Below are 17686 nucleotides of genomic sequence, written 5' to 3'. Positions count from 1 at the left end.
TTGTGATTTTTCTGCAGACCTTTAAAACACAAAAAATAAAATATAGGCAATGTTCTAAGGCATTATATCACTGTGGTGAACTCTGATCAAGACATTGGCCCAGGATATAGATCAATAAGCAGAATTCAGCAACACATTATTTCAAATAAACTCAAGGTGGGGATGTGTGTCTGCTAGTCACCATTTGGGAGTTCATGTGAAGTTCAGTTCGCAACAGCCTTCTTCAGATGATCATTCCTGGCTTTATAAGCCATGGTTCACCAAGCTGGTAATGTGTGTTGGGACTGAGCACTCCTCCCTCGCTTCCTCCCTTCATATGCCAGCTCTGGCGCAAAGATTCTGGCTTCAATTAAGCCAGAGTTCCCCATGCGAAGTGGAGAATTTTGGCTACTGATGCGTACAGGAACAATGCTAGTGATCCAAAACACCCAAAGGTGGAACTGCCTGTACTTTCCCTCCATGTATGTGCCTCTGGCTTCTAGGTCACAGTCTGCATCTCTTAAGTATGGTGTCTGAAATGCATCTGAGAAGAAAACAGGTAGAGTCAGACCACTTGGTCCATCTAGCTCCATCTACACTGGAGGCAGACCTCCAAGGTTGCACACAGGAGATATTCCTGGCCCTGCATGAAGTTGCTGGAAACTGAATTGGGGCCTCTTGATTTCAAAGCAGAGACTTTCTAACACTGAGCTACAGCACTTTCCTAACAATAATAAGAGGGAAGTGGTGATTTTGACCTATAAAACGGCTCAGGACCACAAGATCTCAAGGACTGCCTCTCTATGAACCTTCCTGGACTTCTGAGGCCCTTCTTCATGTTCCTCCTCCACAAGAGGTCCGGAGGGTGGCAACACAAGAAAGGGCCTTCTCTGCAGTGGCTCCCCCTTTGTGGTATGTTCTCCCCAGGGAGGTTCGGCTGGCGCCTTCCTTATACACCAGACAAAGACGTTCCTCTTCAACCAGGCCTTTGGCTGATTGACACCCAATGCCCTTTTAAAATACGTTGTGGAGGGTGGATTATTGTACAGTGGTACCTCGGGTTAAGTACGTAATTTGTTCCGGAGGTCTGTTCTTAACCTGAAACTGTTCTTAACCTGAAGCACCACCGGCTAATGGGGCCTCCTGCTGCCACTGCGCCGCCGGAGCACAATTTCTGTTCTCATCCTGAAGCAAAGTTCTTAACCCGAGGTACTATTTCTGGGTTAGCGGAGTCTGTAACCTGAAGTGTATGTAACCTGAAGCGTATGTAACCTGAGGTACCACTGTATTTGTTTTTATCATATATTTTGCGGTTTTTATAATGTTATTTTATGTTGTGAATCACCCTGAGAGCTACAGGTATAGGACAGTATACAAATATAATAACAATAATAATATAAGAATCTCTCTCTCTTCCATACTGCAGCTCTCCAGTCCAAATCCATAGAACCTGTACAAGGATAAGTCTGTTTCCATATTTTCCCACAAGGGAAATTAAAACATACATACATCCATACTCACTCAATTCTGAAAACTGAGGAGGTGCAGGGCCAACTTCCCCAGGCTTTGGCACAGTCGTGGAAAAGCTTGAAGCCAGGTCAAGCAAATCACACGAAGGAGCAGATGGCTGGTTGCCATTGACCTTGAAAGGAAAAAAAGAGATCAGAGGTTATACCTAGTGTTCCCTATTAGGTGTAGGGTGAACATTCAGTGAGCGACAAGCAATTGCTAACAAGGTCGTCCTTTTTGCTCTCTTATGGAAGCAGATCTTGGCTGGTGGTAAGGGTCTCCTCAAGTCACCAGTGTGACCATCTATGATTCACCGGCTATATCTGTAAAATCTGAAGGTTCTCAGATCAAGTAATAGAATGAGCGGGATATAATTTTGTATTGATCCTGAAGAACACTTCACAGTTCAAGATAATTGCAGCCAAAATTCATTAAGAGAATTATCTTCAGCAAGAATTGTGTAAGAAGCACTAGGGATGGTATTGTGGTTTCCTCCTCCCTGCTTCCCCACTTTTCTTTTGCAGCCACTTTTCAGTGGACTTATACACACACACACACACACACACACACACACACACAATGAAATGATTCCTCCCCCATCCACCACCCAGACATATTTGGCTACTTGCTCTGTAATGGGTGAACTAGCAAGTTATGCTTTGTCCTCCTTGGAACACTGAATCTTACGCACTGCAATCTTACGCACACTTACATAGGAGTAAGCACCACCAAGCTTAGCTTCTGACTTGCTTCTGAGTCAACATGCCTAGACTTAGAAGGCATGAACTATAAACGTTGCAAAATGACTCAAGAGACCCAAGAATCTAACAGCATCAGAGGTTCCAGAATTCTTGTCCTAGCAAAAGAAGGCTCTTTCCAGGCTAGAGGATGGGCTGTTAATTACTTACCCCTGCACCTTCGTTCTGAATCCTTTGATTCTCCAAGAAGCGTACTCTGTTTCGAGAGAACCTGTATGAAATGGTACGGTCAGTACCTGCGTTTCAAGCCATGCAGTTACGATGAACAACGGAAAGATGTGTATGCAATGTTTGCCATATTCCAGAGATGGCCAGTCAATTGAGAATCACCAAGGAGGCAAAGCTCACAGTCTCTGAGCAGACCTTGAGGGGATATTATCTTTTCCTCCTTTTTATAACCTCAGCTAGCAAGGAAGATGGTTATGGATTTTTTTTAGCTTGCCTGCTTCCAGCTTTTGCCAATGTTTCTTCTTACAAGAAAACCCTCCCAGAGGGTAGAGAAATTAGCCCCATCAGTCAAGAATGGGTGCTTGCTTGTTTCAAAATAAATAAACAAGCCAAAGAGAAAACAGTAAGAAAGAAATTGGTCCCATTATTCTAGGGCGCTTGAGTAATGGGGCCAATTTCTATTTATCTTTTATTTTATCTTTTGATTGCTTATTTATTTATTCTATAACGAAAACATTACATTTGGACAGCATTCATGTGCCAAGGGAAAGAATTGCATTGTGCCACTTGGATTAACAGGCAAGCAACAATGTTCGCTTCTCTCCAGAGAATTGTGTCTCAAAAGAAACCTAAACGGACACGGAAAATAACGTAAGCATCACAACAGAGACTTGTAACTTAGTGTATTCAGAGATTATCTCCTTAAGGACCTCTCCCAAGGGTGGGATCAGAAGTAGGCCAGAGGCTTTCTCCCCTGCTCCTTGCTGTGGGGTGGGAAGTGAACTGAACAATGGGAATGCCAGACTCTGCAGTCGCTGAGAGGCAAATATTGCATGGTCAGGATGAGATCCTATGCTCATCAGCCAAGCATAGGTTCCACTGGTTCAGACATTCACTTCTCTCCAAAGCAGAAGGGGAAGGGGAAAGTGTACATGAGGCCTACTCCCAAGGAACACTGCAAGGGGACAAAGCTCTTTTGTTAGCTCGATCACAACTTTTTTATTGCAGGAGCAGGCAACCTGTAAGCCCTTCAAATATTGTTGGACTACAACTCCCATCATCCATGACCGTTGAGCCAAGGTTGGCTGGGGCTGATGGGAGTTGGGAGGGCCAGTTTCCCCACTCCTGAAACTGGCATAACCTGTGTATATATAAGCAACGAGTCCCCAGTATATATAGAACAGCTTTACCTTTCATGTCCCAGTAGGACATTATTCAGATTTTCATTCACTTGTATCAGTTCTGTGATCACGTCTTCATTCTGCACAGTTGCTAGCAGTTCCATAATTCTCTCTTGCATTACCCGACACGTCTTATAGAGCTTCTGCCAAGGGATGAAAGGAAAGACATTTGCTATCAGCATTTGAAGGGCAAAAACAGTGGGCGTCAAATACACATTGTTTGTATCCAAGGCACACAATCAGAGGCTCTTCACTGCTCTGGTGACCACATACAGGGCTAGCCCTTCCAGGTGAAGCAGGTTCCTTTATTGGGACTTAGAAAGGAAGGGGAAAGCAAATATAGAAGAAGAAGAAGAAGAAGAAGAAGAAGAAGAAGAAGAAGAAGAAGAAGAAGAGTTGTTTGGATTTGATATCCCGCTTTATCACTACCCTAAGGAGTCTCAAAGCAGCTAACAATCTCCTTTCCCTTCCTCCCCCACAACAAACACTCTGTGAGGTGAGTGGGGCTGAGAGACTTCAAAGAAGTGTGACTAGCCCAAGGTCACCCAGCAGCTGCATGTGGTGGAGCGGAGACACGAACCCAGTTCCCCAGATTACGAGACTACCGCTCTTAACCACTACACCACACTGGCTCCCAGTGTGTAGTCATTGCCTGGGCACCAAAATGTCTTGGTCCTGCACTGATCTGTCCTAAAAGCAGATGCAATAAAAAAGGAAGGCTATATCCTCTTCCCTGGGTTTCTTTTTGGATACTGGCGACTACCATAAAGAAGGACAATACACAAGGAAGAAGTCTTTGCCCTCTCCACAATCTGCCCTGGAAATCCTTCAGATGAGTTTCTTCATTGTACCGGGGCTGTCTGAATCAGGCCATTGTGTGTGCAAGGAATTCTCCTACTCTGAGAAGTAAAACCAGCAACTGACTAACATATCTATTGATTTCAGTGAGTCTTCCCAGAGTCTTCTTTTTCTGAAGCAGTTGCCTGGGGACAATTGGTCAAATCTGTTTTCTGCTACTGTGTCCTGCAGATTGGCTCAACTGCTTGGGTTATCTGGAGTTGAGTTGCCACAGGCCTACTTTGTTTCTCAATACAGTGGTACCTCTGGTTAAGAACTTAATTCGTTCTGGAGGTCCGTTCTTAACCTGAAACTGTTCTGAACCCGAGAAACCACTTTAGCTAATGGCGCCTCCCGCTGCCGCCGCAGCACGATTTCTGTTCTCATCCTGAAGCAAAGTTCTTAACCTGAGGTACTATTTCTCGGTTAGTGGAGTCTGTAACCTGAAGTATCTGTAACCTGAAGCGTCTGCAACCCGAGGTACCACTGTAAGACATTATATGTTGGCCATTCTAAACAGAGGAAGCTTGTCAGCCAGAGCATTTACACCACCATCCTGTTCACTACGGAGCCCAACCAGATCCTTCTGAGGAGCCCCAGCACAAGAAGTAAACAGGATTTAGTACTGTGACTTATACAGTCTCTGAACATGGAGATGTCCACTCTATTTTCAGCAGATCTCTCTCTCTCTCTCTCTCTCTCTCTCTCTCTCTCATCTATCATCATCTTCTTGGAAAAGTAACAAGTACAGCATGATGAGGACAGCCATCCTTCATCACAGGAGCAAGGAGCCTGTGGCCCCCTAAATGATGTTGGAGTCCCAACTCCCATCAGCCCCAACAAACAGGGCCAGTGGTCAGGGGGGCCATGGAAATTGTAGCCCAGTAACATCTGAGAGGGATGCGGGTGGCGCTGTGGGTTAAACCACAGAGCCTAGGACTTGCCGATCAGAAGGTCAGCAGTTCAAATCCCCGCGACGGGGTGAGTCCCCGTTGCTCAGTCCTTGCTCCTGCCAACCTAGCAGTTTGAAAGCACGTCAAAGTGCAAGTAGATAAATAGGTACCGCTCCGGCAGGAAGGTAAACGGCATTTCCATGCGCTGCTCTGGTTCGCCAGAAGCGGCTTAGTCATGCTGGCCACATGACCCGGAAGCTGTACGCCGGCTCCCTCGGCCAATAAAGCGAGATGAGCACCACAACCCCAGAGTCGGCCACGAATGGACCTAATGGTCAGGGGTCCCTTTACCCTTTACCTAACATCTGAGAGGGTCACAGTATCCCCATCCCTGATTATTGCTTATGCATAGCATAGACATTTCCCCCTTTTTAAGGGAAATCCCCTTATTCTGAATAGGATTCCTCGCAAGAAAAGGGAAAAGTTGACAGCTATGGCATAGCATCTGGTAACCATTAATGGTGTTCTCGTGTTTAGCCATCATGTCCTCCATTAATGAGTCTCATTGTTAAAAACAAAACACAACATGACATCACATCACAACACCTGGTGTCAACCTGATGCTGCAACAGCCTTGAGGTGTGCCTCAAGGTTAGAAAATAGCTCCAAATCACCAAAGGCCAGAAGCTTGGAGATGCTTTAGAAAAGGTTGTATGAGTTGTTTTTACAAAAACAAAACAAAACTGCAGGCAATTCATATCCGAGAAAGAATCCTTCAGCTTTGGCGGAAGGAACAAACAAACAAAAGCCAACCTATAAAAGATGCATGCGTGGGAGGAAACGGAGTTTCTACAGATAAACTACAATAAATCAGTGCATATAATTGGCTTGCTCTTTTTTACTGCTGTTTTTACGAGGTGGCTGTGTGCGCCATTATGTTGTTAATTGCACTGCTCTATATCATTTTAAAACTGCATGGTGGGGAAGGAACGATAGCCCCAGATCAAAACCGGGAACGCCCATAAATGCAAGAGAAATTAAGCTATCACCACTGTGTGTCCAAAAAAAAGTGAGTAGTTTGCATTTCTGGCCATTTGCAAAACTCGTATGGCAGCATCACCATTCACCAGATTGCAGACCTTCCCTGTTTATTCGTTTATAAGGTTTGCTAACCGCCATTCACCATAAGGTACAAGGCCAGGTTACAACAACAAAATATACAATTATGAAAACATGACCATTCTAAAACAAGCAGAGCTATTCTAAATTGAACAGAACAGTATGAATCCGGCAAAATACCTTGGGTTGTATCAAATGCTAATCCCACTCAAGAGTAGCCCTACCGCAAGCACTGAGTTGCGCCCAACATTGGGGGGCTGACGTCACGTGCATCGCGCATTGTGTGACATCATGCGTGCGTGACAACTGTCACATCGGGAGAGGCTTACTAGGTTTGTTTAGTGTCTCCCAATGTCGCGCGGCCTCCTGTGTCCCCTCAAGATTGGGAAAGGGGTGAGCCCTGGCCCAGCAGACATTTGGGGGCCTGTAGAGGCCTCAGTAGGGACACGGGTGGCGCTGTGGGTTAAACCACAGAGCCTAGGACTTGCCGATCAGAAGGTCGGTGGTTCGAATCCCCGTGACAGGGTGAGCTCCTGTTGTTCGGTCCCTGCTCCTGCCAACCTAGCAGTTTGAAAGCACGTCAAAGTGCAAGTAGATAAATAGGTACCGCTCTGGCAGGAAGGTAAACGGCGTTTCCGTGCGCTGCTCTGGTTCACCAGAAGCGGCTTCGGCATGCTGGCCACATGACCCGGAAGCTGTCTGCGGACAAACGCCGGCTCCTTCGGCCAATAAAGCGAGATGAATGCCGCAACCCCAGAGTCGGTCACGACTGGACCTAATGGTCAGGGATCCCTTTACCTTTACCTAGAGGCCTCAGTCCCATGGAGTTGGCACATCTGAGCCCTACTGAGGTTAACAGTCACAACCAAGTTCGGTTTGTTAATTCCAGCGGGTCTACTCTTGAGTAGGACTTAATAGGATGCAGCCCTTTCACGCTGCAGGTCAGGATACAGAGGTTGCGTCTTCGGCACACAGTGAAATCTGTACAATAAAGATTTGGGATGCATCTCTGTGGGGAGATAGTTCCACAATTCAGGGGCTGCCAAAGAAAATTATTTCCCAGGACACCATTCTCCGCACATCTGAGAGTGATGGCGCTACCAAAATATTCCCCTCTGCACATCTTAATGCCAGAGAAGGTCACTAGAGATGGAGATGGCCTTCCAGATATTGGGAGCCTAATACACTAATTAATGTTGTTGTTGTTGTTGTCGACCTAACACACTAAGCAATGTTGTTGTTGTTTATTAAATTTGTAGACCGCCCTATACCCACAAATCTCAGGGCGGTTCACAACCTAAATTACTGTATTTTTCGCCCTATAGGACGCACATTTTTCGCCTCCAAAAATGAAGGGGAAATGTGTGTGCGTCCTATGGGGCGAATGCAGGCTTTCGCTGAAGCCTGGAGAGCGAGGGGGTCGGTGCGCACCGACCCCTCTCACTCTCAAGGCTTCAGGAAGCTCTGCGCAACCCTTGGGAGACCGGCGCGACTTCGCGCCGGTCTCCCAAGGGTTGCGCAGAGCTGCCTGCATTCCGAAGCCTGGGGCGCTCTGAAGAGCGTGCCCTGGGCTTCGCGCAGCTCTCCGCAAGCCTGGGGAGACCGGCGCGACTTCCCGCCGGGCTCCCTAGGCTTGCGGATAGCAGCCTGTTCTGGGGGCTGGGGTCGGGGGAAGCTCGGGCTTCCCCTGCCCCAGCCCTGCGCCTGGGGGGGAAATAATTTTTTCCCCTTTATTCCCCCCCCAAAAAAAACTAGGTGCGCCCTGTGGGTCGGTGCGCCCTATGGGGCGAAAAATACAGTATAATATAAAAAAACCACCACGTACACACCCATCTCTGACTTCCTAAGAGCAAAAAATCTCAATCTCTTTTGAGAAACAAGGCTGATTCTAAACTTATCCATGGGAATGGACGGATTCCCAGCACCTCCCACAGATTTACAAAGTAGTGAAGTGTATCTTCTCAGAGTTTTAAATCCGTAAGATGTGAGATCTCTAGACATCTCAGTTGTACACAGTAAAGGGGGAAAGGGGAAGCAGCTTCAAATTAACTACCTGCCTCCTGGATATCGATGAGACGATAGACGAATTCTTTAAATAAATAAGTACAAAGGAAACTGAAAATAGCAGACAAAAAAAAAAAGGAAACGATGAGTTTGATTTAGCCTATGTCAGACTTAGAGATCATCCATTGAAATGGATACTATTCAGGTTCCTCCTATTGATTCCAGTGGGTTCCCTCTGACTAAGACTGCATCCAACCCAATGATGTTATCTTTGGGCTCTTGAGACGGCATTTATGCCACACAGCTCTCCCACAGATCATTTCTTCAGGCTCATGTCTCACGTGGCTTTCTGGAGCAACTACCGTTCATGTTATGAGTTGGCTTGCCACAACGATTTTGTGTGGTGATTTAATTCCTCCAAATGCACCTTCATGTGGCGAGAGAGATCCGGCATTTTACTACGAGAGCGAAACTCATGCCCTCATACCACAAGTACCAGATCTTGCCACATGAGGGCATAGCAAAAGCCACACAAACGTGGAAAATTCATCCCATTAAAATTATCAAAAGGCGTTGAAGGGAAACGGGATTCATGCTGTAAATCTGGATTCCCCACCATGGTTTTGTCAGTGAATGTCAATAGCCCAACCCCTGTGTGTGTGTGTGTGTGTGTGTGTGTGTGTATTAAGGTTTTCTCTTTTTTGTAAATATTTTTAATTTAATTTTAAAGAATATAAACAGTTAACAAAGTCAATCAAGAAACCATATAAAGAGATTACTCCGAATCTCGAGACTTCCTTCCATCCCCTCCATGGGTCCTAGTGACAATATTTACAACTGCATATCAATCAGTTATCCAAATTTTTTACCCATCTAAATTGTCCATAGTTCTTGTTACTTTACAAGCGCGGTTAAAATCCTGCTAATTTTTTCATCTCTTTACAATGGTCTCCTAAATAAATTATAATTTCCCCCCATTCTTTTTTTAAATTCTTGTCCTCTTGGTTTCTGAGCTTCCCAGTTAATTTTGCCATTTCAGCAAATGGTAATACCATCTTTTTTGCTGTATAAGACTCACTTTTCCCCTCCTAAAAAGTAAGGGGAAATGTGTGTGCGTCTTATCAAGCGAATGCAGGCTGCACAGCTATCCCAGAAGCGAGAACAGCAAGAGGGATTGCTGCTTTCACTGCGCAATGATCCCTCTTGCTGTTCTGGCTTCTGAGATTCAGAATATTTTTTTTCTTGTTTTCCTCCTCCAAAAACTAGGTGCGTCTTGTGGTCTGGTGCGTCTTATAGAGCAAAAAATACCGTATATGCCTTAGGTGTTTTGCTTGAGGGGGTGTTTTGGAGAAGTGCCCGTTTTTCTTCTCTGAAATGGATATTTTGTATTGCCCAAAACAGTTCCTTAGATTTCCATACATGGCCAAATCTTTATGGGGCGTCGTGTTGTAAATGTTTAATAAAATAAGTAGGAAGGGCAGCTTTAAAAAGGAGCCAAGTCAGACAGTATTGGTGGAATCTAGTCGTATATGCAGTGTTTTTGAGAAAACAATTACTTTTTTTACATGCACTTGGCATTAGGAGAGAATAGTATGAAGGCTTCATCTGTTTATGGAAATCCACATTATACTATCTAGAGCCACTGGGTTTGGCAAAAACATTTTCCCATTACTGAAGTGCTCAAAGAAAAAGCCTTGGACAGGATTTTCTCTTGACAAGGAAAGATATTATTAGGGAAATCTCCCTTTCCCCCTTCCTTTTCCAAGACTACCTCCCAGAATTTCACTTTTTAAAAAAAAGTTTTTATGAAGGATTAGGTTGTGTTACAAAACAGAAATCAGTTCTGCAGGAAATCTCCCAAATAATTTGTTTACATTTAAAGCCACTCCATGTAGCGTGGTTTTCTTCATTATGGATTCCATCTGTGGTAGACGGGTGCAAAAGGAGTCTGGGTATACAACTATTAACCAAAAAGTTTGTTTAAAAATGGGCATGTAATTTGCTTTAAAAAGAAAAAAAGAGATTGTGATTTGTTTGTTTTAAAATGGGTTTGTGCTTTGTTTTTAAACCTGATTACCCATTTCGATTCTGAGAGAAATAATTCTCTGATGCTGGGATCTCTTCGGTTCTTTTAAACCAGGAATGCCCAAAGTCCAGCCGCTGGTCGATTTGGGGCAACTTCAATCCTAAAAAAACCCTCAACAACTTTGGGGGGAAATCCCAAAAACCCCCAATAACTCCAATTCTAAAAAGAAATGTCAACAACTCTGGTCGGCCCTCATGCATGTTCACTTCATCAAATCTGGCCCTCTTTGAGAAAAGTTTGGACACCCCTGTTTTAAACCTTTTCTTCTTCTCTTTTTACATTTTAGAACTGGCACAGATTAAGAGGAACGGGAATGGGCCAAGGGGCTGCAGACACTGCCATCTTAATTTCCCTAGACTATCTCTGGACCCCATTCTAGAACTCTGGAGAAATCAAGATGGTAGCTGCAGTTACTTTACCTGGGGGTTTTCTCACAGTCCTAGGCTGGCTGCCCCTGCCTGTCCCCACAGCTGCCCATGGTGGCATCACCCGGTGTTCCACCCCAGTACAGTGGTGCCCCGCAAGACGAATGCCTCGCAAGACGAAAGAGTTTTCCGTTTTTTGAGTCATTCCGCAAGACGAATTTCCCTATGGGCTTGCTTCGCAAGACGAAATGTCTTGCGAGTTCTTGCGAGTTTGTTTCCTTTTTCTTAAAGCCGCTAAGCCGTTAATAGCCGCTAAGCCGCTAAGCCGTTAATAGCCGCTAAGCCGCTAATAGCCATGCTTCGCAAGACGAAAAAACCGCAAGACGAAGAGACTCGCGGAACGGATTAATTTCGTCTTGCGAGGCACCATTCATTTCGTCTTGCGAGGGAAACTAGACACTGGTGCTGGGTCCCGCTCCTTGATAATCCAGAGTGCAAATTAATGCCTTGAGATTCCACATATTCCATCACCTTTGCTTTTCAATAACTACTGTTTAAACTGCTATAGCAAGGGTGCCTCTGGAGCTTAAACTGAGGCTCATACAACAAAAAATAATATTTAGAATACATTGGACGCTATTACATTTGTTTTTTAAAAAGGGCTAGCTAAGGTATCTAACAGGACGCGGGTGGCACTGTGGGTTTAACCACAGAGCCTAGGACTTGCCGATCAGAAGGTTGGTGGTTCGAATCCCTGCAACAGGGTGAGCTCCCGTTGCTCGGTCCCTGCTTCTGCCAACCTAGCAGTTCGAAAGCATGTCAAAGTGCAAGTAGATAAATAGGTACTGCTCCAGCGGGAAGGTAAACGGCGTTTCTGTGTGCTGCTCTGGTTCGCCAGAAGCGGCTTAGTCATGCTGGCCACATGACCCGGAAGCTGTATGCCGGCTCCCTCGGCCAATAAAGCGAGATGAGCGCCGCAACCCCAAAGTCGGCCACGACTGGACCTAATGGTCAGGGGTCCCTTTACCCTTTAAGGTACAGTGGTACCTCGGGTTACATACGCTTCAGGTTACATACGCTTCAGGTTACAGACTCCACTAACCCAGAAATAGTACCTCGGGTTAAGAACTTTGCTTCAGGATGAGAACAGAAATCGTGCTCCGGTGGCGCGGGAGCAACAGGAGGCCCCATTAGCTAAAGTGGTGCTTCAGGTTAAGAACAGTTTCAGGTTAAGAACGGACCTCCGGAACGAATTAAGTACTTAACCCGAGGTACCACTGTATCTAACTGTTAGAGATGCAATGGTATAATGCTCCTCTAAAACATGTGTTTTTCCATTGTGCTATATTGAAAGATTTTTGGCAAAGGTAACTGAAACCATCAACAGAACCGTGTGGAACAACCTTACATTTACAGAGCAAAATATCCTCTTGAATTATATACCCAGAACATGGAACCTTACAAAAGTACAACGCAAGTGAATTCTCAATGCCCTTATCACAGCAAAAAGACTGATACTGATGAACTGCAAAAATAAAACCGCAGCTCCCTTCTACGGCTGTATTGAAGACTTAGACAGACTTGCAAGATATGAACAACTTGCATATAAACACAGACTTTCCATGGACAAATTCAATTATATTTGGAATCCATTCCTACAAATACTGTAATAGGTTAAGATCTGGTGAAGTACAATAACAATCTTGTAATACACCCACACACACTTTTGCTTTTCATTAACTATCCCAGCAAAAGGGCATACTATACCTGGAGAAGCTCCATATCATCTGGTTTTTCTGATCCAGGGACGTTTTCCTTCAGGATGGCTGACATGACCCTCACGTTCATCTTTACCATATCCAGTTCGCTGTACAGCTTTCCAATCTGTTCAGGACCATAACGCAGCAAAATACAAGGCAAAAATTATTTTGCATGTCGTGGTTTGGGCTCTGAAAGTCCTGCCAGCTTTGCAGCGTGAGACATATCTATTGCAGGGCTGGTTTACCATGCCAGATGCATAGGGAATAAATAACAAAATTATTACTATTATTATTATATCTGGTTGTAAGTTTCTTAGGGCCTTTGGCTACCCCTATTAGAAAATCCAATGCTGAACTAAGGCTGCAATCCTAAATGCACGCATCAGGGATTAAGTGCCACACAGATTCTCTATGAGAATGCATAAACATTGCATACCCTCCAACACTTCCCTGGTGAAAATAGGAACTTCCTATTCCATAATAATAGTAATAATTTTACTATTTATACCCCACCCATCTGACTGGGTTGCTCCAGCCACTCTGGGCAGCAGTTCGAAAGCACACCAGTGCAAGTAGATAAATAGGTACCGCTCTGGCGGGAAGGTAAACGGCATTTCCGTGCACTGCTCTGGTTCGCCAGAAGTGGCTTAGTCATGCTGGTCACATGACCCGGAAAAACTGTCTGCAGACAAAGCCGGCTCCCTCGGCCTGTAAAGCGAGATGAGCGCCACAACCCCAGAGTCATCTGCGACTGGACTTAACTGTCAGGGGTCCTTTACCTTTACCTTTTTACTCTCTTATAGAATGCCCTCTTATAGAACCGCCTGGTGCCTGCCCTATACTCCTTTCGGTGCCAGATAAAGGTATTTTTTATACTGTTTTCCTTGATGCCGTTAATATATTTATGTAGTTTTCTTTATTGTTCTGCTGATTGCCATCACATTTTCGGTGGGTTTTTGTTCTAAGCTATCCAGCTGTATTTACGTACAGCTACTGTAAGTAAATAAAAGATTTAGAAGCTCCAGTGTCAAGCCAGCGGGTTATGACAATGAACTCTTTGAGTTGCAAAATATTAAAAAGAATAGTGGCGCTTTACCTGTTCGGGAATCAGTGTTATGACTGTAGATGGGGGATGAGATCCTAAAATGCCCCTCCTGGGACTACCGTATGATGCTTTTGTGGAGACCGGAGGCAAAGGCTGTGGATACACAATGCAATAAGATATTAGGGTGTTGTTGTTTGGGGAACCATAAACCCGTTATATTGTTTCATACCCTCCAATGAAAACAGGGACGCCCTATTTAACAACAGCAAGAATTCTTATTACTACTACTCCTATTTTATTATTTATGCCCCACCCATCTGGCTGGGCTGCTGCCTGAGCGGCTTCCAACATATATAAAAACATAACGAAACATTAAACATTAAAAAAAAAAAACTTCCCTATACAGGGCTGCCTTGGCTCAGGGGCACACATAACTCCATACTCTACAATACTTAAAATGAGAAATTAGTACTACACTTGGCAAATAAATATTATTCTGCATTCTATTCTGTGCCTAAGTTAATCAGGTGAAACTGTGAGGTTATTTCCCAGTCACCATGAAGCCTGGATAACAACAACAACAACAACAACAACAACAACAACAACATATTTTATTTATACCCCACCCTCCCCAGCCAAGACCGGGCTAACAAACAATAATAAAAACAAGTTGATTGAAATACAACTTAAAAAACAAGATTGAGCTACAACATTAAAACATTAAAATGCAGCCTCATTTTAAAGTAAAAGGCTCCTTACTTTCTTTTTTTAAGTCCATAATGTGCTTTATATCCAATTTTACACTCCTCCCTCCTTCCTACCCCACCTTCCAAATATGCCTTGTGCTTTGCCTGCACGTGTCAAGATTTGTTTTTATTTTGGCGGAAATTTATAAAGCCCGGAAGGCAATCCGGATGCCTACATTTGCATTAACCCACAGAGATGAAACTGGGATTCTGGATCTCGTGGGCAGTTTTAAGCACCTCAACCTCGACATTTCCTGTTTCAAAAAAACAATTCCTCCCACTCTCAGATTTTTAAATGCTCCAAGGCAGAAACGTATGACTGGTTTCCTAAGCATGGAAATCACTGTCAAATGTGCATTATTGTTTTTTAATTAACCGGCACAACTCTGCCACACATGCAGATTTTGCAAGGATAATATCCTGTTTCCAATCGGGGAAGTGCCACAAGAGTATTCCTACCTTCTTGGTCCCATTGTTGCTTCCCAAGGATGGAAACTCGACTCCTTTCTTAAGCAGCTCCAAGTATACCTCCTTGACATCGCTGACATCCACAACTCCTTGAAATCCTCGGGCCCAAGTCTTTTTTTAAAGGAAAGAGAAAAGCTGCTGAAACAGAATTAAGGTTTCCACACATACACACATACCCCCCACAACTGCCAATACAGTGGTAAAGGTAAAGGGACCCCTGACCATTAGGTCCAGTCGTGGCTAACTCATCTCGCTTTATTGGCCGAGGGAGCCGGTGTACAGCTTCCAGGTCATGTGGCCAGCATGACTAAGCCGCTTCTGGCGAACCAGATCAGCGCACGGAAATGCCGTTTACCTTCCCGCCAGAGCGGTACCTATTTATCTACTTCCACTTTGATGCGCTTTCGAACTGCTAGGTCGGCAGGAGCTGGGACCGAGCAACGGGAGCTCACCCCGTCGCGGGGATTCGAACCACCAACCTTCTGATCGGCAAGTCCTAGGCTCTGTGGTTTAACCCACAGTGCCACCCGTGTCCCTAAGTACTTAATTCATTCCGGAGGTCCGTTCTTAACCTGAAACTGTTCTTAACCTGAAGCACCACTTTAGCTAATGGGGCCTCCTCCTGCCGCCGCGCCACTGGAGCACGATTTCTGTTCTCATCCTAAAGCAAAGTTCTTAACACGAGGTAATATTTCTGGGTTAGCGGAGTCTGTAACCTGAAGCATATGTAACCTGGAGTGTATGTAACCCGAAGTACCACTGTACAGTCATACCTTGGATCCCCAACGCCTTGGTACTTGGACGCTTTGGCTCCCAAACACTGCAAACCCGGAAATGAGTGTTCCAGTTTGCAAATGTTCTTTGGAACCCAAACACCTGATGTGGGTTCTGCAGCTTCCAATTGGCTGCAGGTCCTTCCTGCAGCCAATCAGAAGCTGCGCTTTGGTTTGCAAACCATTTGGAAGTCGATTGGACTTCCGGAACGGACTCCGTTCGACTTCCAAGGTGCAACTGTATTTACAAAAAGCGTATTTTGGTCCATATTTCACCAAGGTCTGTAACATACCCAGTGAAACAGATAAGATTGGCCAAAGGTTCGACACAGTTCCTCTTTCACAGAATGGGGATAAGAGAAAAACAATTGCAGTGGGGTTTCCCTCCCCCTTTAAAAAAGTTTTATAGTTGCATTCTTGCATACAGCTATGAATCAGTTTGGGAGGCAATTCTGCACAAAATGTGATTTGAAACCGGGGTGGATAAAAATCAATGATTTTTTAAAAATCAGATTTTTAAATTTAAATTGGGGGGGTTTTTTTATTTAAATTGGATTTTTAAAATAAAATGCTTTTGGAGGAAAAATCTTTTGAAAGGTAGTTTTCTGTTTAAGTTACATTATAGTCCAAAGGCTATATTTCATCAGGAAATAAGGATTTGTTTTAAGTTTTTCATGTGTGCTAAAACTCAGCCTAAGGTGTGTGTGGGTTTTTTAAAAAAAAAATTAACCACATCAGTTAACAAACATGAATGCATATGCTATAATTTTATTGTTTTAGTTAAATAAATTGTTTAAAATGTTATTAAGGACATGTTTATTTTTCTCCTTTCAATAAAGTACAGCAGAAAGGTTGTCCAACTATAAACAGTTAACTTATTAAACCTCGCCTTAATTTCATAATTATCTGTCTATGTACAGTGGTACCTTGGGTTACATACGCTTCAGGTTACATACGCTTCAGGTTACAGATTCCGTTGACCCAGAAATAGTACCTCGGGTTAAGAACTTTGCTTCAGGATGAGAACAGAAATCGCGCAGCAGCAGCGGAAGGCCCCATTAGCTAAAGCCGTGCTTCAGGTTAAAAACAGTTTCAGGTTAAGAACAGACCTCTAGAACGATTAAGTACGTAACCAGAGGTACCACTGTATTTCTAATAGTATAACCAAATCAGTCATTTTGGATAGAACTGTAAAAACTACTCTGAAAATTTATTATTCCAAAAATGAAACCTTCATCTGGTCCTAAATATGAAGATTATACCAGCAAGAATAAGCCTTGTTGACTAGTGATTTAAATTAAAAGGTAAAGGTAAAGGTACCCCTGCCCGTACGGGCCAGTCGTGTCCGACTCTGGGGTTGCGTGCTCATCTCGCTCTAGAGGCCGTGAGCCGGCGCCGTCCAAAGACACTTCCGGGTCACGTGGCCAGCGTGACGAAGCTGCAGCTGGCGAGCCAGCGCAGCACACGGAAACGCCGTTTACCTTCCCGCTGTAAAGCGGTCCCTATTTATCTACTTGCACTTAAGGGTGCTTTCGAACTGCTAGGTGGGCAGGAGCTGGGACCGAACGACGGGAGCTCACTCCGCCGCGGGGATTCGAACCACCGACCATACGATCGGCAAGTCCTAGGCACTGAGGTTTTACCCACAGCGCCACCCGATCCCCCAGTGATTTAAATTGAATTGATTTAAATCAAATCCACCCTGTTTGAAACCTGATGAAATAAATAGTTTCAAAGTTGGCATAGCAATGGTAGGAATACACAGTGAGAGATGCATCACACAGCAACCCTACAAAGAAGAAAATGCTGTCATTTCTTTCAGCTCCCCCCCCCCATATCACAACCTGCTCCCATCCATTCACAGGTTCTGTCTCAACTCATCCCATTCTCAGTGTTTTTCAAAAGGCGACACAACGCATTAAAGCGCAACTCTGCTACTCTGCAACTCTCATATCTCTTCCTCATTCCTCATTCGCCTGTCTAGTTTGACAGGAT

General features: G+C 44.5%; 1 protein-coding gene across 1 annotated transcript in view; it reads right to left on the bottom strand.

Annotated features, from left to right (window-relative positions):
- The window catches only part of TOM1L1 (target of myb1 like 1 membrane trafficking protein), a 57028-nt gene that overhangs the window by 9463 nt on the left and 29879 nt on the right, over nucleotides 1–17686 (bottom strand). Inside the window, exons 5-10 of the mRNA XM_080994561.1 lie at nucleotides 14910–15029; nucleotides 13756–13857; nucleotides 12667–12783; nucleotides 3605–3738; nucleotides 2397–2457; nucleotides 1501–1621 (exon numbers count right to left, since the gene is read on the bottom strand). Of these exons, the coding sequence (XP_080850687.1) occupies nucleotides 1501–1621; nucleotides 2397–2457; nucleotides 3605–3738; nucleotides 12667–12783; nucleotides 13756–13857; nucleotides 14910–15029 (655 nt within the window). The remainder of the gene's footprint in view (nucleotides 1–1500; nucleotides 1622–2396; nucleotides 2458–3604; nucleotides 3739–12666; nucleotides 12784–13755; nucleotides 13858–14909; nucleotides 15030–17686) is intronic.

This window comes from Podarcis pityusensis, assembly GCF_964106645.2.
Source record: "Podarcis pityusensis genome assembly, chromosome: 2".
Classification (NCBI taxonomy): Eukaryota; Metazoa; Chordata; class Lepidosauria; order Squamata; family Lacertidae; genus Podarcis; species Podarcis pityusensis.
Note: the sequence above shows the minus strand (reverse complement) of the source record. Positions and strands in the feature narration are given on the sequence as shown.